This window comes from Fusarium odoratissimum (assembly GCF_000260195.1).
Source record: "Fusarium odoratissimum NRRL 54006 unplaced genomic scaffold supercont1.1, whole genome shotgun sequence".
Lineage (NCBI taxonomy): Eukaryota > Fungi > Ascomycota > Sordariomycetes > Hypocreales > Nectriaceae > Fusarium > Fusarium odoratissimum.
The window spans coordinates 1,334,405-1,360,267 of NW_022158687.1; the positions used below are offsets into that span (position 1 = coordinate 1,334,405).

General features: G+C 49.2%; 11 protein-coding genes across 14 annotated transcripts; 6 read left to right on the plus strand and 5 right to left on the minus strand.

Moving 5' to 3' along the window:
- The first annotated feature begins 89 nt into the window (after positions 1–89).
- On the plus strand, positions 90–3,972 carry FOIG_00474 (uncharacterized protein). 2 transcript variants are annotated; one of them, XM_031196622.1, is made up of 3 exons: positions 90–324; positions 409–2,172; positions 2,220–2,236. In XM_031196622.1, the coding sequence occupies exons 1-2, from the start codon at positions 259–261 to the stop codon at positions 697–699; spliced, it is 357 nt and encodes a 118-aa protein (XP_031072389.1). In that variant the 5' UTR covers positions 90–258; the 3' UTR covers positions 700–2,172; positions 2,220–2,236. The 2 variants fall into 2 exon arrangements, with proteins under 2 accessions (XP_031072389.1, XP_031072388.1); XM_031196621.1 differs by having other exon boundaries at positions 409–3,972.
- On the minus strand, positions 736–3,826 carry FOIG_00475 (uncharacterized protein). Its single transcript, XM_031196623.1, has 2 exons — positions 3,804–3,826; positions 736–3,752 (listed from the first exon to the last, which is right to left on the minus strand). Exon 2 carries the CDS (start codon positions 3,507–3,509, stop codon positions 876–878), a length of 2,634 nt encoding a protein of 877 aa, XP_031072390.1. The 5' UTR covers positions 3,510–3,752; positions 3,804–3,826; the 3' UTR covers positions 736–875.
- Positions 3,973–5,580: 1,608 nt separating the features above from the next.
- On the plus strand, positions 5,581–7,500 carry FOIG_00476 (synaptosomal-associated protein, 23kDa). The gene is made up of 2 exons (XM_031196624.1): positions 5,581–7,069; positions 7,123–7,500. Exons 1-2 carry the CDS (start codon positions 5,858–5,860, stop codon positions 7,180–7,182), a joined length of 1,272 nt encoding a protein of 423 aa, XP_031072391.1. The 5' UTR covers positions 5,581–5,857; the 3' UTR covers positions 7,183–7,500.
- Positions 7,501–8,117: 617 nt separating this feature from the next.
- FOIG_00477 (uncharacterized protein) lies at positions 8,118–10,694 on the plus strand. Its single transcript, XM_031196625.1, has one exon. It carries the CDS (start codon positions 8,165–8,167, stop codon positions 10,502–10,504), a length of 2,340 nt encoding a protein of 779 aa, XP_031072392.1. The 5' UTR covers positions 8,118–8,164; the 3' UTR covers positions 10,505–10,694.
- Positions 10,456–11,328, minus strand: FOIG_00478 (acetate non-utilizing protein 9, mitochondrial). The gene is made up of 3 exons (XM_031196626.1): positions 10,983–11,328; positions 10,831–10,930; positions 10,456–10,781 (listed from the first exon to the last, which is right to left on the minus strand). Exons 1-3 carry the CDS (start codon positions 11,193–11,195, stop codon positions 10,702–10,704), a joined length of 393 nt encoding a protein of 130 aa, XP_031072393.1. The 5' UTR covers positions 11,196–11,328; the 3' UTR covers positions 10,456–10,701.
- Positions 11,329–11,397: 69 nt separating this feature from the next.
- On the plus strand, positions 11,398–14,798 carry FOIG_00479 (uncharacterized protein). 2 transcript variants are annotated; one of them, XM_031196628.1, is made up of 3 exons: positions 11,398–11,920; positions 11,975–13,215; positions 13,286–14,798. In XM_031196628.1, exons 1-2 carry the CDS (start codon positions 11,471–11,473, stop codon positions 12,599–12,601), a joined length of 1,077 nt encoding a protein of 358 aa, XP_031072395.1. In that variant the 5' UTR covers positions 11,398–11,470; the 3' UTR covers positions 12,602–13,215; positions 13,286–14,798. The 2 variants fall into 2 exon arrangements, with proteins under 2 accessions (XP_031072395.1, XP_031072394.1); XM_031196627.1 differs by having other exon boundaries at positions 11,975–14,798.
- Positions 11,912–14,809, minus strand: FOIG_00480 (uncharacterized protein). The gene is made up of 2 exons (XM_031196629.1): positions 14,593–14,809; positions 11,912–14,133 (listed from the first exon to the last, which is right to left on the minus strand). Exon 2 carries the CDS (start codon positions 14,100–14,102, stop codon positions 12,825–12,827), a length of 1,278 nt encoding a protein of 425 aa, XP_031072396.1. The 5' UTR covers positions 14,103–14,133; positions 14,593–14,809; the 3' UTR covers positions 11,912–12,824.
- A 295-nt stretch (positions 14,810–15,104) lies between these two features.
- On the plus strand, positions 15,105–17,311 carry FOIG_00481 (histone deacetylase HOS2). The gene has a single exon (XM_031196630.1). The coding sequence runs from the start codon at positions 15,399–15,401 to the stop codon at positions 16,896–16,898; it is 1,500 nt and encodes a 499-aa protein (XP_031072397.1). The 5' UTR covers positions 15,105–15,398; the 3' UTR covers positions 16,899–17,311.
- Positions 17,312–17,561: 250 nt separating this feature from the next.
- FOIG_00482 (uncharacterized protein) lies at positions 17,562–18,888 on the plus strand. The gene is made up of 3 exons (XM_031196631.1): positions 17,562–17,703; positions 17,752–17,955; positions 18,015–18,888. The coding sequence occupies exons 1-3, from the start codon at positions 17,653–17,655 to the stop codon at positions 18,717–18,719; spliced, it is 960 nt and encodes a 319-aa protein (XP_031072398.1). The 5' UTR covers positions 17,562–17,652; the 3' UTR covers positions 18,720–18,888.
- Positions 18,889–19,368: 480 nt separating this feature from the next.
- FOIG_00483 (uncharacterized protein) lies at positions 19,369–22,222 on the minus strand. The gene is made up of 3 exons (XM_031196632.1): positions 21,394–22,222; positions 21,285–21,332; positions 19,369–21,230 (listed from the first exon to the last, which is right to left on the minus strand). Exons 1-3 carry the CDS (start codon positions 21,605–21,607, stop codon positions 19,768–19,770), a joined length of 1,725 nt encoding a protein of 574 aa, XP_031072399.1. The 5' UTR covers positions 21,608–22,222; the 3' UTR covers positions 19,369–19,767.
- A 135-nt stretch (positions 22,223–22,357) lies between these two features.
- FOIG_00484 (murein transglycosylase) lies at positions 22,358–25,123 on the minus strand. Of its 2 annotated transcripts, XM_031196634.1 has the most exons (3): positions 24,845–25,123; positions 23,101–24,397; positions 22,358–23,045 (listed from the first exon to the last, which is right to left on the minus strand). In XM_031196634.1, the coding sequence occupies exons 2-3, from the start codon at positions 24,373–24,375 to the stop codon at positions 23,001–23,003; spliced, it is 1,320 nt and encodes a 439-aa protein (XP_031072401.1). In that variant the 5' UTR covers positions 24,376–24,397; positions 24,845–25,123; the 3' UTR covers positions 22,358–23,000. The 2 variants fall into 2 exon arrangements, with proteins under 2 accessions (XP_031072401.1, XP_031072400.1); XM_031196633.1 differs by having other exon boundaries at positions 23,101–25,123.
- Positions 25,124–25,863: the final 740 nt, after the last annotated feature.

The following is a 25,863-nucleotide window of genomic DNA, read 5'->3' on the forward strand; positions in this document are numbered from 1 at the left end:
CAAGCTACAGGCAAGGTTGATTCCAAATTGACCAACCAGGCCCACTTCCATACAAGCTTACCTTACCTATCGGCGCTCGGAACTTTGGACGGACCGACACGCTGTCATTACAATACTGCTAGGCACTCCAGCGCGTACATAGCTGCATTCAAGATCCATACGAAGCTATACCCACAACCTCGATCTTCTATATTGTCTCCCCAGAATCGTTCTCACCTGGAATAGCCTGACCTGAGTGACCCATCTTCATCCGCGACAATGCCTTCCGAACGCGAGCTTCAGATCAACCCCATCGTTCCCGAGTCTGTGGTCCATAACACAAAGGTTCGCTCCCTCGCCCTTAATATTGCTATCATTAGCGATCCATTGTCCATGCTCAAGGTTCCTGCGGGCTTACCATTTATACAGGCTCTCTCCAACCTCCACAGCCTTACTGCGTCACTTTTTGGAGTCAGCGCCGGTGTCCTCGGTCTCGAATCTTATTACGGTTTCCTCGTCTACATCATCTTCTCTTTCATCACTGCTCTCCTCTTTTGCGCCCTCAAGGTTGCTCCGGAATCACTCCCCAAGGGCCACGCTCCTCTCGATCCTTCTCGCTATTATCGTGGCTTGTTCGAGTTCTGGTTTGGTGGCATATTCAATGGCGTCTCGGGCTTTGTCTTAACTTGGACATTGTTTTATGGCTTGGTTCGGGCCTAGATATTAAAGCATCATATATCAGCATACGAATGGCGTTTCTGGAGTTATGATAAAATATATTCAGAAAGACATTGTGACTTCAACAAGGCAACTAGTATTTCAAAAGCGTCATACAAAACAGTAAAACTAAAGGTGTCGGTATTCTACACCAACAACGTGCAATCAATCTCAAAGGTTCAATCAACAATCTCCACAACTTTTCCAACAAATCCTTCTAGTCCAGATTTATCCTGACTTCCGCCTTCTAATAGTATGACTCGTGAACCCATCTCGATCCATTCACGGTGATGGATAAGCTCCAAGCCCATCTCCACTCCACCCCTCGTCGCATCGGGTTCCTCCTTCTCATTATTCGTTTCGAGGTCGTCGTTGAGGTCGAATATCTCCTCAATCTCGTCTGCTTCTCTTGCTCCTGCTTCCCATCCTGGATCTTGACGCGATATCTGACGTATGCGCGCCACCGTCCGAATACTGGCGATGTAGATATTTACGAAAGAGCCGATTGCAAGGGCCTGGGTATCCGCGTCATCAAAGACCGCCGTAAAGCCGCTCGCAGCCTGCAACTTTAACCCCGTGTCTGCCATATGTTTTGACGGTATCGCCAAGATCATGCCACGGCGAATACGGGGGGGCTCAATGGGGATATTGGAGTCCGGATTACCGTTCTGGGAACGGTGCGAGAGTGATTGGATGACGAGGCCAATTGATCCGGCTTGTCCAGATTCAAGAGTCAGAACAGGGAGTCTCAAGTTACGTATGCTCACAATCTGAGCGTCATGCCACTCCCCTGGAGTCGCTGACGCGGAGACGGCATTTTTCATGGCGATGCGGGCCAACTCTGCAGAAGAAGGGTGCGAAATCGAGAGTCCGTAACTACCAGGAGATTGCCTATCCTCCGGGGTCAAGTCGCGAGCTTCGTCATCATTTGGTGGGAAAGGCCCAATAACAATCTTGTCCCCGACAGAGAGTCGTCCGAACCTGAGATAGCCTGACACGACAATACCTGGGTCGGCTTGTTTTCCCAAGACACCTGTCATGTTGCTGTACGATGTTGGCAGAGAGAAGGTATCGTCGATGTGGAATAGGCATTTCGGCTGCTCTGGATTCAACGCCATTCCAACATAGTCACGAGCGGTTGGTGTTGGCGGCAATGGCAGGTTTTCCAAAAGTGCATGCAGGAGGCCAATTCCACTTCCTCTTACTGCACTTGTGAATGCTATTGGAACAATCTCAGTTAAGTTGCCACTCTCTGAGATCCCCTTGAGTAAGTCTTTGACCTTGGCCGAGTCATCATCAGGTACTCGGTCTAGATCCCTCCATACCTTCTGGTCGGGCCGAAGGATTTTTGGTATACGCCCAGCTTCTTTGACAGCTGACAAGATCTTGTTCGTCGTTCTATGCGCGCTTGTCTTGGAAGCGAGATCCATTTTGGTGATGACAACTGCCAAAGGGATATCCAATTTGAGTGATAATGTAAGATGGGCTTTGACGAGATCAACTCCCACTGATGTAACTCCCAGAACATCCTGCGTTGAGGATGTTACCCCGTGTCCTTTGGTGGCTGTGTCTCCATCATCCACAGCCAAACACAAGATGATCCAATGAGGTGCCCAGTTCATCAGCCCACGAAGAACTGTCCGGCGATATCTTGGATGACCAGCAGAGTCAGAAACAAAGACTAAGCGGCCACCCTCGGAACAGTCGTGTATATCGACCCAAGACTCGATGTTCCCGTGACTGTAGTTGAGAATTGACTGGTCTTTGTATCCGATGAGTTCCTGAGCTATTGAACTGGTAACCCCCGTGGCCACTTCGTGTCGGTGCTTGAGCAAGCTAAGTCGACTATTGCCACGGCCGTTGTCTAGTGTCCCGGTTGATAGAGTCCCCAAGAGACTTGATTTACCTGATGTGGTAGGACCAGTGAAAGTGACTCGTAACTGTGGTGTTGTTGAACTACCACGGCTGGGTACGGCAGCGCTCTCTGCAATGGCCTGCTCATTCTTGTGAGAACTATCAGTTCCATTCTCCTCATCTAGGAAACCAAAGTTGGGCTTGACAAGTGCTTCGGCAACCCAGAGTTTGCCGTTTCTGATAATTTGATGCGGTGAGGTAACAAAACTGTCGACCAACTCGGTCGACTCGACCCACTCGCAGTCGCCAACAATGACTCTCCGATGAACGTCGACAGAGCAACCCAAGCTTGCGGCCATTACTCTTAAAGTTGTGAGACTCTCTTCCATCTCATCTTTGGTGAGGCCAACAAGAGTGCCATCATCAGCGACACCAATCTCATACAAGGCTCCTCTTGATTCCTCCAATCCAGGGACAAGTTCACTCAGCTTCACAGGAGCAGAAAGATCAACGCTGTCATCAGGTAGTCTTGGGATTGCCAGCTCCTTAGAACTGGATGCGTGATATGGAGAGGACTGTTGTAATCTCCACAGGAGCTGGGTAGTCAAGTGCTGGAGCCTTTGTTGGCGGGTTTGTTCACGAGCCTGGCTAGAAGGCGTGAGAGAGGCGGTTGAGGGCATGTTTAATCGAGCGTGACGCGATGTTCCGGCAGTGCTCATACTCTTAAATACTCTCCTAGGTCGCAGGAGTAGGTGAAGCTTGTATTCAGTAGGGCCTTCTTGTGGTTCGGCCTGTAGTTTGATGACCCCATACTCAGATAGCAACCCTGGCTGAGGTTCTTGTGCTGGTCGGCGAAGCTGTGTGCCCAGAGCACCCTCGTCCTTCCCTGACTCGCTCAGCGGAGTCCAAGGCGAAGAGACCCTTGGAGGATCAGGGTCATAGGTGAATACAGATGCCATGGTTGCGTTGTAGTGGGCGTAGGGTTCTTAAGAAGGTTTAAAGTAAAATCCGATAATCGACTGATACTGAGTAGGGATTCTCAAGATATTGATGATAGCATGTGCCGATATAAGAGCGATAAAAGGGGGTAACATCGAGTATAAAGAAAAGGGAAAGCGTAATATATCCGGAATATCATCTTGTTGATTACTTGAAGAAGTATTGTGAGTTGATCCAAGTGTAGCGATCACGTCTCTGGAAGACTGTGTTAGGGCGGTCAGTTGCCAGCTCAGGAGATGAAAGGCATGATTGACAGGAAAGGGGAGCCTTGGTGGGTTTATATAATTTCGGTCGAGTACGGCTTATTCGGTGAGATGATTGACTGGAAAATGAAGGCGTCCGCGCTCTTTAGCTTTAGAAAATTGAAGATCGAAAGTAATGTAATGTAGGTTGAATAAAGCCTCCCAGTTGGCGAGTCAGAGGTGACGCATCGGCCAAGTGACCAATCAAGAGAGTCTTATGTGAACCTGGGATACCGTGATCGCCTTAATGGTCCCTTCCGTCAGTTCATGTCATTGAACGGCCGGAATACACTTTAGGTTAGTAGTCAAAGTGGCTCTTTTTCTACCATTCTATCCCAAGTTCAATTCTTGCTCCTAAGCTTTATAACATTTTATACTAAGCATCTGATACTTGATTTCAGATAATAGTTAATAATAGTTTCATGCATATCTGTAGATGTACTTCCCTTTTTTTTTATTACACCTTACCTAGTGCTAGGTACTTGTTGTCTCTGTGGGGCCTTGAGCCGGTACGGCCAGTGGATCAATGGAGCCGTCCATTAGTCGGTTGTGGGGTACTACCCCAGTTGGTCTTCAACTGGAGAAAGGAAAGAGAACAGTTTAGAATGAGTTAAAATCGATGAGGATGGTTGTTTTCTCGAACGAGCGAGACCCTAGTTCGAAGGACGGTCATAATCTAGGTATTGGCTTCATCTGCACCTAAATGATCTCATGGCGAAATACATAGAGATATCTGGGTCGTCTCCTCTGGGCTTTCCATTTCCCTAAGGATACTTTCTGAATACTATTGCAAGCACTCAACGGTGAGCTTGGTCTAAGCACGTGGTGTTCTTGAAGAGATCCTTTCGATAGGTACGTGAATGCCAGCATATCCTGCCGGTAGAGCATCTAGTTGAGTTCCGTATTCAGATTGCATGCTCACAAGGTCCTTTGCCTGTCAGTGAGTCACCTGCCTGATGGTGCATCAACCAAAGATCCCAACTTCAGCTTAAGGCTGGCCAAAGAGTCATAGAGCCTCAGTCCTTTCTACTGGGGAGGAATGATTCTCAAGGCCATGAAACAATTGCGAGGTCCTCATTCCAGAGCCTTTTCTAGAACATGGCATATGGAATGAAACCCGCAGTCATAGGCTAGGCCCCACAGGTGAAACTATATTGATACAGGAGTCTAGCTCTCACGATTGCTCTTCAAACAAAGGTCAGGGTCGCTTTGGCTTCACCGTGAACACCTCCAAAGCCTCATATCTCACTTCAGCTCAAACACAATACGCTTCCATGCTATACACCTTGAAACGCATATTGTGAAAAATACGACCTGGTTGAATTTGTGGGTGTCTACGTCGAACGAAAGCGAACACGCAGGCGGCGCCATGGCTGACGCATTGAAATGGCTGAGCCACTCTCTCGGGATGGATGGCGATGAGACACAAAGCCACATTTGCTGGCGACTATGAAGTACCTGACGTAATAGAATAGACAGTCCACTCGGCGCATCGATGTTGCTGCAGGACTGGAATGACAGCACAATGGTTAAGGATTCAGGGACTTGCATGGAGAGGGTCCAAATTGCGGCTGCAACACCAGGGGCCTGGGATTAAAGGGTCTAAGTGCAATCCTTTGGATCGGATGTATTGGATCTCGGGCGCTTGTTGGGCGCCTATTGCATAACCAGATCATAATGCCTTGTAAATCGAAACCTTCTATCAGTCTAGGCCTGAGAGGCGCCTAGTCCATGCCCGAAACGATGGGAGAATTAATGGATAAGCACGCCACAAGCATGACAAAGTATCCAATACTTTTAGACCCAGGTGAGTTTCGACGTTCAAGTGGAGGGGTCAGGGGACACCGCCCAGGCTAAGCCCAGGGTCCGTTCTCCCCAATAACCCACCGGTACCTAAAGTTAGTACTGCAGGAAACCACTATCGGTCCTCTCATAAGGCAGCAATACCATCCTCTTCTCCTTTCAGCCCTTGCTTTCATAATTCTCTATTTCCTTTCTCACTAGCACAATTTACCGTGACAGCTCGATATCATCTCAATCCCGTCCCACAGTCAACAAATCTTGCCATGAAGAAGTTTGGCTTTGGAAAGAAAGGCGATGATGGTGATGACGCCAACCGCCACGCCCTCTTTGGTCGCAAGAAGTCGTCTCAATCTAGTTCCTCTGAGAACCCTTACGCCAAACAAGGCGGAAAAGACCCCTATGCCGACGATGCAAAGTATGCCAACGTAACCCCTTATCAGCAAGCCCGCGCTGGTCTCAACAACGGCCCTGGCGCTCCTGGCGCCCAGGCTCCGAATTCCTACGGTGCTCCCGCTCCTGCACAAGGAAGCTTCAACTCTCAGCCCCAGCCTCCGAGCGGATACGGTGCTGACCGATACGGATCCGGCGGCGGCTACGGTGGAAATCGATATGGCGACTCTGCTCCTCAGAACAGATACAACAGCCCCGGCCCAGCTGCTGGTGCAAGAGGCCCCGGTGGCTATGGTGGTTTTGGACCGAGTGAGCCTGACACCAACAGAGACAACTTGTTCGCTGGTGCTCAGGAACGCCAGGCCCAGAAGCAACAACCTACCAACAACGGTCCACAGTCAGGAGCCGACGGCGGCTCGTACGGCGGTTATGGTGAGGAGCGCGAGTTGACCGCTGAGGAGCAAGAAGAAGCTGAATATCAATATATTCTGGCGGAGAAGCGACAACTTCAGCAGGACAGTGCATCCTCAGTCAGCCGGTCGGTACAAATGGCTCGGCAAGCCAACGAAGTCGGTCGCGCCACCCTAGCTCGCCTGGGAGCTCAAGGAGAGCGATTGAACAACACGGAAAAGCATCTTGATCTAGCTGCCAACCAGAACAAGATTGCTCAAGACCGGGCTGCCGAACTCAAGACACTCAACGGAAGTATGTTTGCTGTGCATGTCAGCAACCCTTTTACCTCCAAGCAACGAAAGCAAAAAGCGGACGATGAGGTCATGGCACGCCATCGATCTGAACGAGAACAACGAGAAGCCACCCGCCGTGATGGTTTCCAAGCCAACCAGCGCATGGAAGGCAACTTCAGAGACATGAACACCGTGGGCCGGCCACGACAGCAACCTCGTAAGAAGGAATACGGCAAATATAACCTTGACGATGAGGAGGGAGCGGATGAGCTTGAGGACCAGATCGATGATGGCATCACCGAGCTTGAGGGCCAAGTGTCCATGATGAATATGGTCGGCAGAGCTATTGGCAAGGAGGTTGACTCGCAGAACAAGCAGATCGACCGTATTATGAACAAGGCAAGTGGTGTTCTTGAGTTTCAAACAACGATCATTTTACTGACTCGACACAGAGCGATGCTGTTGACGATGCCACGAGAATGAACCGAGAACGATTGGCCCGTATCAAGTAAAGGGCAATTGATAACACGATGATACACAGCAACTGTGTTGGGATAGGGGAGGATTAGCACGTCGGGATTTAATATGTCTATTTAGACGTTTCCATTACAGAACTGCAGGTTAAGTCCTGTCTTGGTCGTGATCAATTGTATAAACCAACTCAAAAGAATCCGGGTTTTGGAGCATTCTAAGGGACATGTATACATGAAAATCGAATCACTGTTTAATCGTCTAAGAAGACGGATATTGATGCTTGCGGGATTTTGAAACCATGTATTAGGCGTCTAAGGTATCGTATGCCGCCTCTGAATCTTGACTTCGTCGACGAGAACACTTCGCATTCATTGATATGAAGTTTTTAACCAAACGGCCCACAATAGCCATATTGTTTAGGGACAAGCACGTAAAAGTTTAATCGCCTGTGAAATAGAGGTTGGGTGAACTCCGACGATTTAAGATTTGGTTATTTGATATTTGAGATTGAAATTCAGTTTCTATCATGTACAAGCATACGCTGAGCAGCGGCTTTCTAGCATCTTGCAAACTCAGGATGAGGAAACCAGGGACATATCAAGTCAGGATATCTGACCTTGACAGAGTTTTAGTAAAGATTTATAGTGTTTGGATTTGATTGTATCCTACGAAACCAAAGTATATTTGATGGCAATTACATAATTTATCAAGACTTCTCCAAATCAGTCCTTTTCGCAATTTTCTGAGCTCTTTTGATAATAAGAGTACGGCGTGAGCCATGGTTTTTATAACCCGAGATGATTGTACATGAAAGTTGGCGTGGTGGAGACAGTCAAGAGGCGTGAATAAAATAAGTGGAATATCTGTGGTGCTTGATAGACCGCTTCGTGTCACATTTATTTTGTCGGGGTTGTTTCGGTCTCTGGTTAGGTATAATTCTGATCCCAGCGATTGCCTCCCAGCTATCGACATTGGATCCCAGTGAAAATTTCCACCGTCGCCAACTCTTCAGCCAGCACCATGACAACTGATAATTCTGGCCCTCCTCTGGCGAAAAAGAGGAAAACCAAAAATAAGACTGACCCAAATGCTATTACGATAGGGGGGAAAACAATTTCCCTCGAAGGGTATCTCACAGCGCCCTCAAAGGCTGTACCTGCAGCCTCAACATCAGCATCAGACAGCCCAACAGCCCCTACAACCACCCCTTCAGCTGCCCCTGTCGCCACCACAGAGGCAAGGAAGGAAAGGCCAGAGCACAAGAAACCTCCTAGAGGGCGCGATAGTAGTGATAGGTCTCGGACTCGGGATGATCCAAAACTGCTCAAGACACGCAAAGAGCTTCCAATATGGCAGTATCGCGAGGACATTCAGAAAGCGCTGCGAAAGTCCGGCAGCGACGTGCTCGTGCTAGTGGGTGAGACAGGTTCTGGAAAGAGTACTCAGGTTCCTCAATTTCTCTATCAGGAGCCCTGGTGTAGACGTCAAAAGACCAAGATCGCCGGCTCAGACGATGAGATTTCAGTGGGTGGCATGGTCGCAATCACGCAGCCTCGACGAGTCGCCGCGACAACTTTGGCTCATCGTGTTTCTCAAGAAGCTGGGACTCCTCTAGGGAAAGGAGGACGAGATGGGTTGGTCGGTTACTCGGTTCGATTTGACCACCAGGTCCCAAAGGGATCAAGGATCAAATTCTTGACTGAGGGTATGTTGCTTCAGGAACTTCTGCGGGATCCCAATCTCAGGAATTACAGCGCTATCGTGGTCGACGAAATTCATGAACGCAGTCTTGATGTCGATCTACTAGTTGGTTTCCTGAAGCAGATTCTTGCAAGCGACTTGTCTGGCCGCGGGGGCATCCCGCTCAAAGTGGTCATCATGAGTGCGACAGCAGACGTGGAGGGCATTCAAGAGTTCTTCAAGGACGTGCGACCAAAGAACGGGGGCGAAAGCACACTGCAGGTTCTTAAGATCAAGGGACGACAGTACCCCGTCACAGTTCACCATGAACCGCGACCTGTACCCGACATCCAGGACGCCCTTCTCAAGACGATATACAAGATACACTTGCAGGAGCAGCTTCCGGGAGATATCCTTGCTTTCCTGACCGGTCAGGAAGAGATTGAGGCTGCCCAAAAGCTGATTGAGGAATATGCAGAAACTCTTGCCTCTAACGTCCCTAAGATCAGGGTGTTCCCCTTGTATGGTCAACTCTCGATGGACGCGCAGCGCGAGGCCTTCTTACCCGTCAAGACTCCTTTTACACGTAAGATTGTGCTGGCGACAAATATTGCTGAGACATCAGTCACTGTTCCCGGAGTCAGATATGTGGTGGATTGCGGTAAAGCAAAAGTGAAGCAATACCGAGCACGCCTGGGCATGGAATCTCTTCTTGCGAAACCTATCTCGAAATCATCCGCTGTGCAGCGAACTGGTCGAGCAGGCCGTGAGGGCCCCGGAAAGTGCTTCAGATTATACCCAGAATCAGCCTTCAAGACGCTGCAAGATTCCGATCTTCCCGAGATTCTTCGCAACGACGTCTTGGGAGCAGTTCTGACCATGAAGGCACGAGGAATTCAGGATGTCCTTGCTTTCCCTCTCATGGATCCCCCAGAGACAGAAGCTATCGAGAAAGCTCTGATTCACTTGCATTTCCTTGGTGCTCTCAATGATGATGGCACTATCACGAGGACTGGCGAAACGATGGCCCGCTTTCCGATTTCTGCGCCGTTGGGGGCTGTTTTGCTTGCTGCTGCGGATCCCGAGTTTGATTGTGTGGTTGAGGCGATCGACATAATTTCCTGTATCACATCTGGAGAGGATATCTTCTTGAGTATCCAGTCTGAGCAGGCCCAAGAAGAGGTGGAAAATTTCAGAAAGGAGCTCCAACGCCGTGAGGGAGACATCATCACATATCTTACCACCATCCAACAATACACCGCGGAGAACGCAGACAGAGTAAATTGGTGCAAGCAACGGAAGATTAACATGAGAAACATGAAACAGGCTCTGAACATTCGAAGGCAGCTTCGGGGTATGTGTCTTAAGGAGAAGCTCCTGGATGAGGCTCCACTGGCTGATCCTCAACCATTTGTTCCCATCTCCCCAGAACGCGCTGAGCAAGTCCTCAAGTGTTTCCTGAGAGGCTTCGCTCTGAAAACTGCTATGCTGGCTCCTGACGGCAGCTTTGTCACGGTCCAAGGCAAACACGTCGTTGCCATCCATCCTGCCAGCGTATTGCATGGGCAGAAGAAAGAAGCTATCATGTTCCTCGAGCACGTCTACACAAATAAGAATTACGCCAAGAAGGTCAGCGCCATCCAAGCCACATGGATTGTTGAAGCAATGGGAGGCAAGTAGACATTCAGTGGTGTTATTTATTTAGTAAAGGCATGCTTGTAGTTAATGCATGGGAAAGGGTCTGGTCTATATAGTGTACAAGCTTTTGAGGAATACATGTTCAAGTCAGTAACATGAGCAAAACGTTGACTTACACCTTAGCCTTCATTATTTGACCATAAATTCTTCAATCCTGGTCTTTCTGCATGAGACCATGTCTATGACTCCTGCTCGCCACCTTCTTTGCTCCGGTTTTGAATGGCCTGCATCAACTCGTATAGTTGGTGTATTTGTTCATCTGCTGCATGTTAAATTTAATTATTCGTGCATTATTCATTCTCACTTACCGCTCATCTTTGAGAGCTTCTGCTCATCTAACTTGTCACCCACCCACTGATCGCCTTCAATTTTTTGCGCATACATTTGCCACTCTGTTAGGAAACCAATCTTGGAACTGGTAAGCATGGCGTTCGTGCTGGATCTTTTGCAAGAAACATACCAGGTGAGCCGGGTTATCCACCTTTCTGTGCGCTCTAAACTCAGCCTTGATGTACTCGTCTCCAAGAACTCTCATCTCAGCTGGCAAATGCTTGCGATGGGCACGGAGGAGTCGGCGGTATAAAGGAATAGGAGGAAGAAGGGCAGTAGGGTTGGGCTTGAGGCCTCGTTGTGTGTTTGCGGCTGATGCCAGTCTTAACAGAGATGAACGCATATTGAATGAATTCTTCAAAGGCCTATAAGTGAGCCCGTGCTATTGGCATATAGAAACAAGAATTCACTGGCTGTGTTCTTGGCTGGTAAAGACGAGTCGTTGAGAATGATATCGGACAGAATTGCGGGAGTCGAGATTCTCAAGCACAGTGTCCGGCACGCTACCACTATCCGCCTCCTACTGCCCCACTACACAGTGCACACACTTACAACTTTTTATCTGTACCTATCAAAGTCTCGGAAGCTCTTCAAGTGGTGAACAAAACTCCTTTCACAATGTCGTTTTCATTTGGTTTCGCCGGTGACGACATCTCCGATGATGAGCAGAATCCATCTGTCGTCAAGCCTACGGCAGCTGCTGCAGCCACCACCAGCGCATTTCCCGTCCCAGGAAAGCCTCAGCTCCCACCAACTGTTCACCAACTGTCTGATTTGCTTGCTCAGCTACCGTCAAAGATCGCTTATAGCCTCCTAGATGTGACACTCGATGATGGAACTACTATTCAGCTACCGCGGAGAGAGTTATGGGACGTGAGGGTGCAGTTGATGGCTGAGGAGGAAGACGTTGCTGGCGCTCAGTCTGAAGGCTTGGGAAGCCATGATGTGAAAACGGGTGTTTATGAGGGCGGTTTTAAAAGCTGGGAGAGCAGTGTCGATTTAGTTAAGGTACTGGCTGCGAATAAGGTCACCTCAGCACTGGAACAAAAGGGTTTTCGAGTCATGGAGGTATGTGAAATAAATTATACTTGCAACTTGATATATCTAACCCTAGACCAACAGCTTGGATGCGGTACAGCTCTACCATCTTTGGCAGTCTTCCAATGGGCCATGGCCTCAACATCCGAAAAGAAGCCTCTGTCTCTTATCATGGCGGACTACAACCCTTCAGTTCTCCAGCTCGTCACTTTGCCCAACTTTATCCTTTCATGGGCCCTTAACAACCCTCAGGTACCTGTTCTTCGAGAAGCTTTCTCAATTGAGGGTGAGGTTGAGCTAGGCCCTGATGTTCTCGCCGCCTTCGAACAATCACTCAAGGAAGCGAGCGTCACTCTCTCCTTTGTGTCTGGCGCTTGGTCACAGGAATTCGTCGATCTCATATACGCTCTGCCTTCAGGCCATGATCAAGAAATGAGCACGCTGCTTCTCGGTGCAGAAACAATCTACTCCCCATTTGCCCTCCAGGCCTTCCTCGAAACCCTCTTCTTAATACTGGAAAAAGAGAAGAAGACTGATAGAAACGAAGCGGCTGCTCTTGTAGGAGCAAAACGCCTATACTTTGGGGTCGGTGGTTCACTGGATGACTTTATTGACAAAGCGCGTCAGAAAGGGGCCCGAGTGGAACAGCTCAGAGAAGAGGTAGAGGGGGTCCGAAGGGGTGTTGTTCAGTGCGTTCTTCGGCCGACATAGGCATATTGAATCCAAAGTATATCATCAAATCCCGAGGGGGTTTAAGCAATGCGTGCATTTTCAGCTTCTGCGCTCGAGTACCAGAAACTATACTGCTCAAAGTAGCATGGGTATATTATATGCCTTTCCCAAACGCCACTTTTAACCCAACTGCTTTTATCTACAAATACTGAGCACCTCAGTTGGGATATGGTACGTAAAGCTCACCAGTTTCAGGGCCTTCCTACTTGCCCTTCTTTTGTAGCTTTTCTCTACACTTAGGGCAGTACCATGTCCCGTTGGGCTCGCTCTTGAGATCGACGCATGACCAGTGAAACCACTCATACGGACAATTGTCGTTGTCGCACGCGACCATGTCCCCGTAGCTCACATTATGGCAAAGGCAATACTTCTTGTCGTCGCCACCCTCTTCGTCGTCATCGTCAGCATCTCCTATAATATCATCTCCGTCAACATCCTTACCATCGGCCACGGGCGTACCTCTTGACCGACCGTCGGCGCCATCTTCGTCCTCTCCACTGCCACTGTCGACATCCGAAAGTTCACTATCATTCGTTGGCGCAGGCGAGTTTCGATTTGAGGCTTTCTTAACCCGCGAAAGATTCGACTTGTTGGTAGGCTTCTTCCGTATTCCACCCGTAGGCGTACCTCGACGACCGCTCATTGTTCCTGTTGACTTCACAGACCCGGTTCTTGGGCCTGCACTACCTGCCCTCGCAAGACCAGACCCTCCGATGGCACCGCCCTTAGGGGTGCCGGGTCCAAGTGATGAGTGTCTTGCCAAACCGCTTGATATAGTTGGTATAGTCCCCAAAGCAGGGTTTACCCGAGCGACGCGCTTTGTCGCGGGTCCTGCAGAACCTTCTCTTTGTCGATTCAGAATCATGCTGGCTGCGGGTGTTGCCGGAGCAGACGCTGCGTGCTGCTGAGACTGTGCGTGACGAACATTAGGGTGGCTGGGAAGTCGAGCAAGTGCGGGATTTGAAGAGGTTTGTGCAGCGGCAAGAGGAGTCGAGGGACCAGCTGCAGTGGTCATATGACTTGCTGGGTTTATGGCCCGGATCGAAGGGGCAGTATGATTTGCAGCGCTCGGTCGAAGTAATGAGGGGACTTCGTCAGGATCGGTAAAGCCAGGTTCGGCTCGGTCGTAAAGCAACTTGATTTGGCTGTCCAGGTTTTTGAGATGCTTGTCTACTATGATCTGCATCTTCTGGCACAATTCGATCTTTTCTTTCGATAGTTGGTCGGCTTGCGCAAAACTGTCGCGGACTTGTTTTCGAAGAAGGTCTTCCTTAGGGTTTGGCTCATGGCTTCCGTTTGTCTTGATCCATTTCTGTATCTTCCCGTCCCGGTCCTCGATCGTACGTAAGCACTCGGAGTATTGACGATCTTTGTCGGCGACCTCTTCTTGTATGAAGCGGATCTCTTCGGGGAGGTTTTGGACGCGGTTAATCCAGTCGTCGAGGATCAAGCCAGGGTCAAGGGCTTCGGCTTGAGGCATCCTCTTGACGAAGTCGATAGACAAGTCGTCTCTAGGCATGATTGTTAACGATAAGAAGGTCGAGCAATATTAGCTAAGAGAAAAATGCGATAACGTCGAAGCCTGATGCCCGAGACCCGTGCGACAGTGCAAACGAATGCGGAGCAATATGTGGCAAGACCAGCATAGATGGGAGATGGAAAGAAAGAAAAGATTGATGACAATGCAGATGAAAAGTATCGATCTGATGATGGCTGGTTGGCTTGATGTAGACAAGACAGGACAAGGGCGAGGGTCTAGAAAATCAAAGTGGTCCCATAGCCTGACGGATACGAATCCCGAAGCCAAATGGTAGAGGAAAGAGCAGGGCAGTAAATGTTACCAGCAACCTGCAAGGCAAGGCAAGGCGAAGCGAAGGCAAAGGCAAAGGCAATGCTTTGGGTCAAAATCAAGCAAGTCCAAAGAAGAACGCGGAGAGCAACTCGACATGAATGACTCGGGCTCGGCTCACCTCGATACCCACTTGCTCGCTTATCCTTTCTTTTGACTTGAGAGTAGTGGAAGTCGCGGTGCTCTGCTCTGCTCTGCCGGAATCAAAAGCAGCAGCCGCGAATGTGTTCTCTTGGGGGTGCTCTATTTGAAAAGGATGGACAGGCAGAATTAGGATGTATGAAGGGAAAAGGTGGAGGCGTTTCTGGTGTAAGTTTTGAGAGTTGGGGAACCTACGGAGTACTAAGGCAGCCTGTTCCATGGGTTGTTTCTCACAGCCACTTAGGTATCGAAGCCACAGTTCAAATTCGTACTATGACCGTTCTAGCATGGGCCAAGATGCACTAAGAGATAGAAGCTGCAGGTTGGTTCCTGGAGACTTTCCCTAAACCAAGGTATTTTCAAGTCTCTTGTGTCTCTGAACTCACACGGAACCTCAGTAGCTGTACTGAAAGGGACCTGACTATACTTCCCCCAGCCTCGAGAGACAATCCACAACCTGAGGTAACAGTGGAGCCTCCCGCGCAATTGCCAACCGCTTGCATTTGTGCATTTTCGACTCTTGAGATCTGGAGCTATCTATTTCACCAACTACATTAACCATACCACACATCTCAACCACCCAAACTTTCGTCAAAAATCGTCACTTGAAGAGCTTTGCAGCCGTCTCATACTATCTGCTGTGTTATCGGTATCTTACAGCCACACTATTATCATTATTTGGCATCAGATACGCGGCAACGACTTATTCAAGTCACTATTCGTCTGGGCTATTGCTCGACACATCTCACATCCATATCAAAGCACCTCTTTTCTTGTACTCCAACTATGGACATAGACTCCTATAGGTACCGGGTGCCTAAACCCAACTACCTTCCCCATATTGCAGACGAGGATCGTGATAACTCGGTCGTTGAGGAGTTCTCCAATCAACCGCTGGGGCTGGCTAGTGAGATGGACAATGCTAAATTCTACAACAAGTGCAAGCGTCTGGCTGAAGAGTCTGGTATCACAAAACCCAAAGGTTACAATGTTTCCTTCCACTGCAATCCGGACATTGAGAAGCATCATTTTGGAGTCACTCATCCTATGAAACCTTGGCGATTAACTCTGTCCAAGAGTCTCATCTACTCTTACGGAATGTCATTCGCAATGGATAATTACATCTCCAGAGCCGCCACGTATGAGGAGCTTGCAGAATTTCATTCTTCTGACTATCTAGATTTCCTTGGTACTGTACTTCCTGAGCCAGTACCTCGGGATCTCGAGAACCAGGGGGTTGACCTCAAGTTCAACCTTGGTGGTTCTGATTGTCCCCTCTTTGATGGCCTCTTCAACTACTGTTCGTTATCAGCCGGTGGATCTCTTGACGCGGCCAGGAAGATTTGCTCTAAGCAGTCTGATATCGCCATTTCCTGGGGTGGCGGTCTTCATCATGCCAAGAGGTCTGAAGCGTCTGGATTTTGTTATATCAATGACATCGTGATCGCCATCCTTGAACTCCTTCGATACTATCCGCGAGTATTATACATCGACATCGATGTGCACCATGGAGACGGTGTGGAAGAAGCCTTTTTTTCAACGGACAGAGTCATGACAGTCTCTTTTCACAAATATGACCCGAATAACTTCTTCCCGGGCACTGGCGCTCTCGATGACAACGGCCCTAAGAGCGAGCATAATCCGGGCGCTCACCATGCTTTCAACGTACCATTGAACGACGGTATCACTGATGAGCAATACGATCATTTATTTAACACTGTAGTTGGCAAGATTGTGGAGAAATTCCGACCGGGTGCAATCGCTTTGCAATGCGGTGCGGATTCCTTGGCCGGCGATCGTCTGGGCCGCTTCAATCTCCAAGTTCAGGGTCACGGCGCCTGTGTCAAGTTCTGCAAAGAAATGGGCATCCCCATGATCCTCTTTGGAGGCGGCGGCTACACTCCCAGGAACGTGGCGAGGGCATGGACTTACGAGACGAGTATTGCTATCAATGCCCAAGACAAGATCAACCCCATTCTTCCAGAGCATGCCCCATGGCGTGATCACTTCCGGCAGGATACCCTCTTCCCTACTCTGGAACAAATCCTGGGCGAACCACGAGTGAATCGGAATCCCCCGAAGCGACTACAGGAGATTGTGCAACATGTTACGGAACAACTCCGGTTTGTGGAAGCAGCACCAAGCGTTCAGCTCCAGACAATACCGCCAGATCTTGGTGCCATTAGAGACGATGTTGAGGAACGGCTGAAGGAGGAAAACGAAGAGAGACGCGACGAGGTTCGGAAAGCCCGAGAAGCTGCAATTGGAACCGCCATGCAGCTTTGAATCACGGACTACTTCTCAACGTCACAATGTTAATAGTGTAATGATTTATTGTCATAGTGATTCGAGGACCACTTTCATTTCTCCGATAAAGCTCGAGCCAGGTTCGGAACATAATATCAACTCCGGAGTAAGCTTATTTGAGCCCGTCAAAGCTGAGCTGAAAAGATCACCTGAAGGCCTTGTCTGTTAAAGATCATCACGACAAGGGCATTTGAGAGGGTTTCGCTCTCGACCCACTATCTCACCTCTGGCCTTACCACATTCAGCACTTTGGAACTTTCGTCCCTTGTTATTTATGGCTACTGAATAAGCCATTAGAAAATCATGCCCAGAAGACGACTGTGTCAGTGCATGATGGTTGTGTTTTTTTTTTTTTTTGTTGCATCATGTCCCACAGAATCCTTCCGTGCTCATCTCACCCAGCAGGCATCTTGAAGCGACCGGCTCATCCTTTGAGCATGAGATAAGGTGCCAAGGTATGATATGATATTGATGACAGCGAGTGGAATAGCGGTAGAGTCAAGGTAGAGTATAATATACAGCTTGATTGTTTTGCAACTTTTTACATTACGGAGTTGTATGGTCATAATCATTCCACGTAGGGACTTCTTCAACTCATCAAAGCCCACATACATTTCCTAATTCAAGAATTCGTCGCCAACTGCTCATTCCAATACCCCCCTGGGACCTTTGTAGCAATAACTTCTCTGTTTCAACACTTGGTTTCTCTTCTTGAAATACAAGATTAGTAACCATGGTTACCTTCAATCGAATTGCCCTTACTGTTCTGGCTGTTGGCGGCTCTGTAAGCGCTCGTCGTAAAGACGAATGTCGGATTGCTAATCATGTCAAGGCCGTAGAGGCAAAGCCTGCTGCCGCGGCTTCTTCAGCCTTGTTTGAGCTCTCCGATTTTAAGCCCGGCGTGGAATGGGAAATTGTCCTACACCAGCCTATTAAGCACGATACCGTTGCCGATTTGATCCCGTCCAAAGCCAAAGTCTGGGACATTGATATGGGACATGGCCGCGATTATCCAGAGATGATTCCCCTGCTCAAGGTAATGCGCGGTTGTTCCAAGTCCAAATTACATGGCAGTATAACTAATTCTTCATACAGGGTGCTGGAAAGTTCGTGATCTGCTACTTCAACGCCGGAGCTCTTCAGTCATGGGACAAGGATATCAAACAATTTCCCAAGGCCGTTATTGGTCATTCCTTGGCCTATCCTTATGACAGTGAGGAGTGGTACCTCGACATCCGTGACTCAACTGTGCTCAAGCTTCAGAAAGCACGCCTTGACGTTGCTGCAAAGATTGGATGCGATGCAGTGGACCCTGACAACGTCGACGCTTGGCAGCAGGATGGCGAGGACCCTACAGGCTTCAAACTGAAGCCATCCGACTACACCAAATACCTCAAGAATCTCGCAGAGTACGCCCACTCAATCAAGACCAAGGATGGTAACCGTCTCCTCGTGGGCCAGAAGAATGCACCCGAAATTGCCGAGGACCTTGTCTCAACCCTTGACTTCGCTGTTCTCGAGTCCTGCCGCGGCACTACGGATCCTGACGAGGAGAACTGGCCATTCTGCGAGGACTTCCAAACATACATCGACGCTGGCAAGCCTGTACTCCAGATAGAGTATCCTCCTTCTGTTGAGAAAACCGGTAAGCTCAGCTCGTCCGACAATACATACTACTGCACCCCCAAGGACGAGGATAAGGGTTTCAGCAAAATATTGAAGTGGGCTTCTGCTCAACTTGACGGTTGGGGTCAGTTCTGTGGCGAGGATCCTTTCCGCACTCCTGTCATCAATGAGTAGAGCCATTCATGGACAAGAAGGTTTTCATATACATACATATTAGACTGTTGGTCTCTGTATGCTTAGAGTGGTGCAATACTGCTTAATGAAATCCGCCGCTACTTTTAACCTGACTCTCATGGACGCCAGATTCTAGACTTCTATCGCCATATACCGTATTGGTTTATTTAATCATGTTTTTGCCCATTCTGGTGACTTCCTTTACATGCTGAAGCAGCCAGTTCAGAGTCATCCTACGCTGTTTGCGTGCTTCTAGCCTTGGGGCGTTAAGCTCCGCCCACCCGCATTTCCATATTTCCACGTATTTCTTTGGACTGGGCTTCCCTCATGATGCATTTCCGTCCAACATATTACTGGTTGTTATGTGTGTCAGGGAAGAGAAGTTGGACAACCTGACGAATCAGCAGGAGCCGTATAGCTATGTCCAGTGACAAGTCAACGCGTGAGAATAATCCATTCCATATCAGCTTCTACAAAAGCATCCCTGACAATGGATATTGATCCTACAGCCTCCCACCCACCCATGCTCCATTACCAGCATATCGTGGAAAGTAGAGGCCACTATACTCACAGACACTCCATAGAATCCCTCACGTGCAAGGTTTTGTTACTCACCATCCTCAGATTTCTAGCCAGTGACTCGCACGCATTAAGTTCAGAGAACAGCAAATTGAAGAAACCTATTTCAGTGGCGGAAATTGTTCCATGTTTAGGTAAACAGGGATCACGCTTTTTTGTGCACTTCTTCCTACATTTGGGCTATATATAATGCTTACCGAAAATGTCGCTGCCAATTGCTTCTTTGTGACCCGTTATTGATGTTTTGTCAAGTCGCATCCAAGCATGATGATTATGGTCTGTGGTTCTAGATACACTTTTCGAAGATGGCGATCTTCAAATACATTGTTGGAACTTACAAGATCCCCTTTTTTGCACTATCCTTGGGAACGCTCTCCTGAGATCAAGAATGTGCAATAGTAGTTAATCGCTAACCAATACTCAGCATAGTGAAAAGAAAGTTGAGTATAGTCATGAAATTGTTACCACGTCACTGGGCAATGCCAGCTCTGGCTTTCTGGTGCATCTTTCGAAGCTGAGCTGCCACAAACACCACAAGTGCAACACCAATGACAAGACCTATGACAAGAAGCATAATATCAACGGGTACTGGGTTACCGTTGAAGGTCTCGTGGAACAAAACATCCAGGCCAGATTGTGAGAAGTTTAACAAGCCGGAGAGACAGATAATGAGGCCATACACGGTTCCAAAGGTTCGGAAACCAAACACCTTTGCACTGTAGTCGGACACAGCAGTGTAATAAAATGGACGGTACAAGACAAAGAGGACAATACCAGTGTATGCTGCCCACTCAAAGGGTAGGACACCCAAGATACCAATGAGCGTGCCACATGCAACGAGTGTCGATAGCACAAGAACAGTGCTGACATGGTCGAGCGCTGTTCCGATGAAGGGAATCGCAAATATTCCACCTGCTGGCAAGGCTACGTCGAAGAAAGTATTGATCCTTACAGCACGATCGTGGTCGCCGAAGATGGCTTCATACTGCGGTCGTATGGTCGCGACGAAGAAGTTGATGCGTGTCATTTGAACAACAGTGAAAAGGCAGATGAGGATGAACCAAGGAGAGCGGATTTGATCTAGCACGGTGCGGTCATGGAGGACTCCCCAGACACCCGATGCAACATGCTGTCTTTCCTTGGCCTGGACTTGATCATCACCCTTGGACGAACCTAAGAGGTTCTCGATATCGTGTACAACAGCTTCGCGCCTTTCCCTCTCTTCACGACGCTCATCGCGGAGCAGAGCTGTATGCTCATCAATCTCCTGCTGCGTGCTCGATGTCGAGTGCACAACAATGTTTTCATCCGCTTCAGCCGCCTGGTCGACAAGTTCGCCGACAGTCTTGTAAGACTGTCCAGGCATGACAACAATCTGACTGACGAATATCACAGCAGGGACAATCAAGTAGACGAGGAAGAATTTGCGCAGGGTGAAGCTACCCTCTGTGGCATTGTAGATCAGACGATAAACGAGGAACAATGCACTCGAAGAGTCGAAAGCGCCGGTCAAGAGCGCGAGAATGAGACCTGAGTGTCGCGGGAAAGCATTGGAGAGCTGAAATGACGAGATGTATGTGAATGGACCACCGAGGGCGAGGAACAAGTATCCGGGGAGAAGACCGTCGAAAGGTAGAGATCCAGCATATGCCATAAGTAGTGTGCCTATCGTTAGGAAGAGACATCCCAACAAGCCACATACACGAGGGCCAAAATGGTCGAGAATTGCGCCAACAGGAAGTGCTGCAACGTTGGTCCCAACAGCAGCGACTGTGAACATCAGGTTAAGCCTGATTTCAACGCATGTGTCCTGAGGATCATCAGAGATAGCGTTTGTATCGCTAGTTGGGCTTTGATAGTGGCTGAGCTTGCATACATCAGAATATGCACCTTCAAGCTTCAGGACTGGCTTGATGGCAGCATAGCCAAAGACTAAACAGTGTTAGCAACTTATCATGGATGACAAGGTTTTGATAAGAGACTTGCCTATGCCCGCAGCGAAGAGACAGTGTACAACTGCGGCACCAATCTGGACTAGATTCACTTGTTAGTATAGGTTTCTTATCTACACATCCATTGATAAGTGAAAACTCACGCAATCGCTTCCACTGAGGAACCTCAAATGCCCCAACAGTCTGGGCATGTTGCTCATCTGGCCTCAACGAAGCCGTTTCGAAGTCCTGAGGAACAGGATTGAAAGTCAAGCGTCGGACGCGCAAACTCGCATCGCTTCCTCTCCTCTCAATCGAAGCGCCATGACCAGGCGGAGCGGTCAACGTCTCGATGCTTTGAACACGGTTCAGCGACATGCTCGGTGTGCCGAAGTTTGGAAGAACCGGAAGTGAGTGAGGTGGGAGAATCTGACTGCCGTCACTTACAATGAGCAGGCTGTCTGAGATAGGTATTTAAATGGGCTCCGGGTAAAATATATAGTGTGGAGTCAATGACGATGAACAACATGGGATCGTGATGCGCCACCAGACGGCAACCTGCAGTAATGCGCCTTTAGCGGCAATAATTAGCTGTGTTTTTTTATCTTTATCAATGTCCAGTATCAAAACATGACTGGTTTTGTCACTAAACAGATACAACGCTGGGCTGCAGCCAAGCCAACATCCTCATATCAACCTCCATCGTTACAGTTGTCGTTTCGCTGTTGCGCCCAGCGTCTTGTACTCTCAACGGTATTCTTAGAGAGTGTCTAGGCAACACCAGTTGGCCAGAAATGACAGCTTACTATTGAGTATTAGAGGCCTGTCAAGATGTATCCCTACCCTCCGTGATCTAAGATGACGCACGTAGCGGCACACGAGTAGAGGCATCCATAACCAGGATTGGTTCCGATCAAGGGTCACATGCAGCAGCAGTGCGGCAACATGCTAGATTGTGGTTGGCAGAGGTTCGAATAAGGTGGTGAACGAATGTGGCGTCTGGGGAACAAGGCGTTCCCTAACTTACACCATCACGGAACGGGACTATTCTATCCCGTCCAACGACCATTCATTCATCGAACATGTCGATGAAGGAGCAGTCTGTCACCTCACAATTTCAAAAAAGGGCTACCAAAGAGCTTAATTATCATACTTAAAAGACACTACACACTATCCAAATCACAGACATTACATAGACAAGCTAAGCTCAAAGAGGGACATTTCTATTCCAGGACCCAACGACGTTGACCACTTGATCTCATTGCTGTCCGGAGACATTCTTCCATCGCCATCTCTTCGGTCAGGGGTATAAAACACCTTGAGGGCTCCTCCCAATGCAAAATTGACAATCGCTGGCTGCATTCGTCTGTCGCCAACAATGGCTCAGGGCATGATCGTTCCGTGAGGAGTCCAATGTAAGAAACAGGCCAAAATGCAATATATGGAGTACTTGCTGACATAAGAAAATAAAGTAAAACAAATACTGTTAGAAAAGGACGCTGAGAACAAGACAAGCGAGTAGATCGGCAGTCGAAACGTTCTTAGGTCCTTGCTCATCCAGCGTATCCAAGAGATTCAACCCGGCTCAAGAAATGGGAGGAAGCCTGCTCATGCCAGCCGTCGCGCACCTCATCGATATGATCAACTCAGGCCCAACAGCTTGCGCTCGTCCGTGGCCCGCGGCCGAAAGGTCCCAAGCTCTGTCACCCAGAATATTGACAAGAAGTTCCAAAAACGCACATCCTACTTGACTTTGTCAAGTAACATTCTTTTAATAGTATCGGACAGTAATCTTCTGGCCCTCGGCAGCAGCAGTCTACGAATAAATGTTAGTATTTCGCCGATATCACAGGAGGACAAGGATAACTTACGGTGCAGCCAGTTCCCTCGCTCCACTGGCCGTTGACGTAGGAGCATTTCTTGTTGCCACCCTTGATCTCAATGTTGAAGTCAAGGAGGGCAGTGCTGGTTGGCGAGTTCTGGAAAATGGAGACAAAGGTCATGCCGTTCTTCATGCCAACACCGAGAACAACTGGTGCCCAGTTACCGGCATCCTTGCCCTTGGAGCTGTCCCAAACACAAGCCTCCTCGACAGTGTAGCCCTTCTTGTTGACGTAGTACTGGGCTGAGGTGCCTACACCGTCCCAGACGTAGTACTTGTCCTGGTTGGGGTTGCAGACAGCGACGTTGCTACCGGGCTCGGCGACAGCAGGGACAACCATGTTCTCAGTTCCGGGGTAGTCAGTTCGGCAAGTCACAACCTGCTCGTCGAGGTCGTTTTGAATAGTGACACCACCGACACCAGGTTCGCAAAGAGTGTCGTAACCGTCACGGGTCAGTTCGAGCTTGCCGTCCTTGTTGCAGTAGAGTCCACCAATAGACTCACGCTCGGAACCTTGAGCAGCAGGCCACTGGGTCTTCTGGTAGCCAACGGGGCAAGCGTAGGAGCACATAGCACCGGGCTTGCAACCGTCGCCAGAGATGGCAGTGTCAATCTGGTAGATCAGCTTGGACGCGAAGCTGAAGTCAGGGCAGTACTGAATACCAGACCAGCCACCAAGGTTCAGCCAGTCGAGAGCAACAGCACCATACTCCGAGGGGAACTCGCTGCAGTCGATAGTGCCGCTCTCAAACGTCTTGTCAACACCAGTAGCGCCGCTGGAGCCACTGTAGCTGGAGCTGGAGCCACTGGTCTTGGGCTTGGAAGACTTAGGCTTGGAGGCCTTGGATTGAGTGGCGGCTGGGGCCGAGTAGACAGGCTTGGGCACTGCGGTAGTAGCAGCGGCAGTCTTAGACTCGTAGAATTGAGCGCCCACCTCCTTCTTGGGCTGAGAAACCTTCGCGGGCTGAGCAGCACTGGTCGCAGGAGCTTTGGGTGCATCGTAGGTAGGGTTGGACTCGCCAACAATGACGAGGCTACCTCCATCAAGACCAGCCTTGGCGGCGTGAATGTCGATCTCCTCTCCGCCAAGCTCATAAACGGTCTCGGTGGCGGCGACAACGTACTCGGTGATAACATCAGGGTCACGCTTCTCGACCTTGGAGCCAGCATGACGGCGAGCGTGCATGTGCTGGTGCTGGTGATGCTGGGCGGTAGCACCGGCGGCGAGCGTAGCCGCAAGGGTGTAAGTGATGAGGTTCTTCATGGTAACGGTGCAACCTATATATCTAGTTCAACCTTGTGATTAGCCTTCAACCTTTTAACTGTTGCTATGAGACGATTCCACAGCGCGTGGCCATGGAAGGAGAGCCGATGAGACATGAGAGTTTGCGCCGTGCATCATTTGAACGTGTGTAGATGTGCAAAGCGTCCCGTTGTCGAGTTTGCTGTCGCTTCAGTTGATCAGGCCTGAGGTACTTCGTCTGTCCTGGCTAATGTTGCTTTCCCCTCCCCAACATAATTCTTCTTGCGACTCCATCATCGCACATGGCCCGTTTCCGCCAATAATTTCCCTCGGGTTGCCCTTGGTATTTTTTCGAGTTCCGCAGGCGATTGTCGTTGTGTTTGTGATGGTTGTTATTGCTCCTTGAATTGGTATGACTTGAATCTCGTCTCTGCCACATCGGCCTCGTCTCCAATCGCCACTATTTCCTCTTCTTTGCGAATCGACTAACCTTTTATTGTCTTTTAAAGAATGTTGTGTTTTTGAAAGTATAATCCAATCCCCTCGAGTAAGTGAGCGACTGCTGTAAAAGCGAACGTGATGAGGCAAGAAGCCGGGGAAAACAAAAACAGTTAATAAATGAGTGTGGGAGAGAGTAAGTAAAGATGAAACTCTCAGTTGGCAAGGAAGGAGCACACGAGGAAAGCAAGAGGAACAAAGCGCCTGGGGTTGACGGAGACGAAAGGGGATAAGAATGAAAAGAGGTCCAGCGTCTTGCCCAGGATTGGGGAGGGACCAGGGACTGGGGGAGTTAGGGGAGGCCTAGAAGGGGGGCGGACTAAGGTAAGGAGCATGAGCAGGGGGTGTTGATTAAGTCCAAGACGAAGACCGCCCAGAAACCAGGATTAGGCGGACCTCAGCAAGAGATTGGCATCCGAAAAAGCTGGCCCCCATTGATGAATGCGCACCCGGCGACGATGAGGTCTGGGACGCAAACAGGCCCTAGAACGTATCATCAAGTGAGACATGACACTAAGAAAAATACCAGAAGCGGGTTTTTTTTTCTGCCTCAATCAGTCTAGCATCAGTTCCAGAGTCAACACGCATATGCTAGGTCATGATATCTTGGGCTACCTTGGTCAAGGGAGTTCCTATTTCGCAAAGTATTCAAGGGGTGACCGACTTCCAAGTCCAGGGGAGGCCGGGAGATTCACATAAGGAGGGGAAGACGCCAAGGAGACCAACAACAGTCCAGGGGATGCTAGTAGGAAATCGTCTAGAAACCAACGCAGGACTACCAACTAGTTACCTGGTAATCTGAACGAATTCATGACAGGCCATCGGCCATCAACTGCTGCTGATCCTGCTCAAGTGTTGTCTGCCAGGAACAGGGGAAATTACACCTTTTTTGGTTTGGTGGGTAACCTTCACAGACCCATCTCCGTGCCTCTAGTTGGCTAGCATCGTCCCCTGTTCTGGTCCATCGCATGTCCCTCCCCTGTTCCTGTTGGACGATGCCCCTCAGGCACA

Excerpts from the sequence above, each read along its gene's own strand:
- FOIG_00482 (XM_031196631.1), top strand. The coding sequence starts at position 17,653 with ATGGTTACCTTCAATCGAATTGCCCTTACTGTTCTGGCTGTTGGCGGC. Across the intron at positions 17,704-17,751 it reads TTCTGGCTGTTGGCGGCTCT|GCCGTAGAGGCAAAGCCTGC; the intron begins GTAAGCGCTCGT and ends AATCATGTCAAG. Across the intron at positions 17,956-18,014 it reads AGATGATTCCCCTGCTCAAG|GGTGCTGGAAAGTTCGTGAT; the intron begins GTAATGCGCGGT and ends TTCTTCATACAG.
- FOIG_00475 (XM_031196623.1), bottom strand. The coding sequence starts at position 3,509 with ATGGCATCTGTATTCACCTATGACCCTGATCCTCCAAGGGTCTCTTCG.
- FOIG_00478 (XM_031196626.1), bottom strand. The coding sequence starts at position 11,195 with ATGCGTTCATCTCTGTTAAGACTGGCATCAGCCGCAAACACACAACGA. Across the intron at positions 10,931-10,982 it reads TGGATAACCCGGCTCACCTG|ATTGGTTTCCTAACAGAGTG; the intron begins GTATGTTTCTTG and ends ACCAGTTCCAAG. Across the intron at positions 10,782-10,830 it reads GAAGCTCTCAAAGATGAGCG|ATGAACAAATACACCAACTA; the intron begins GTAAGTGAGAAT and ends AACATGCAGCAG.
- FOIG_00480 (XM_031196629.1), bottom strand. The coding sequence starts at position 14,102 with ATGCCTCAAGCCGAAGCCCTTGACCCTGGCTTGATCCTCGACGACTGG.
- FOIG_00481 (XM_031196630.1), top strand. The coding sequence starts at position 15,399 with ATGGACATAGACTCCTATAGGTACCGGGTGCCTAAACCCAACTACCTT.
- FOIG_00479 (XM_031196627.1), top strand. The coding sequence starts at position 11,471 with ATGTCGTTTTCATTTGGTTTCGCCGGTGACGACATCTCCGATGATGAG. Across the intron at positions 11,921-11,974 it reads AGGGTTTTCGAGTCATGGAG|CTTGGATGCGGTACAGCTCT; the intron begins GTATGTGAAATA and ends CTAGACCAACAG.
- FOIG_00477 (XM_031196625.1), top strand. The coding sequence starts at position 8,165 with ATGACAACTGATAATTCTGGCCCTCCTCTGGCGAAAAAGAGGAAAACC.
- FOIG_00474 (XM_031196621.1), top strand. The coding sequence starts at position 259 with ATGCCTTCCGAACGCGAGCTTCAGATCAACCCCATCGTTCCCGAGTCT. Across the intron at positions 325-408 it reads CTGTGGTCCATAACACAAAG|GCTCTCTCCAACCTCCACAG; the intron begins GTTCGCTCCCTC and ends CCATTTATACAG.
- FOIG_00484 (XM_031196634.1), bottom strand. The coding sequence starts at position 24,375 with ATGAAGAACCTCATCACTTACACCCTTGCGGCTACGCTCGCCGCCGGT. Across the intron at positions 23,046-23,100 it reads GCGAGGGAACTGGCTGCACC|ACTGCTGCTGCCGAGGGCCA; the intron begins GTAAGTTATCCT and ends ATTTATTCGTAG.
- FOIG_00476 (XM_031196624.1), top strand. The coding sequence starts at position 5,858 with ATGAAGAAGTTTGGCTTTGGAAAGAAAGGCGATGATGGTGATGACGCC. Across the intron at positions 7,070-7,122 it reads TCGACCGTATTATGAACAAG|AGCGATGCTGTTGACGATGC; the intron begins GCAAGTGGTGTT and ends GACTCGACACAG.
- FOIG_00483 (XM_031196632.1), bottom strand. The coding sequence starts at position 21,607 with ATGTCGCTGAACCGTGTTCAAAGCATCGAGACGTTGACCGCTCCGCCT. Across the intron at positions 21,333-21,393 it reads TCCTCAGTGGAAGCGATTGC|TCCAGATTGGTGCCGCAGTT; the intron begins GTGAGTTTTCAC and ends AAGTGAATCTAG. Across the intron at positions 21,231-21,284 it reads TCTCTTCGCTGCGGGCATAG|TCTTTGGCTATGCTGCCATC; the intron begins GCAAGTCTCTTA and ends AACACTGTTTAG.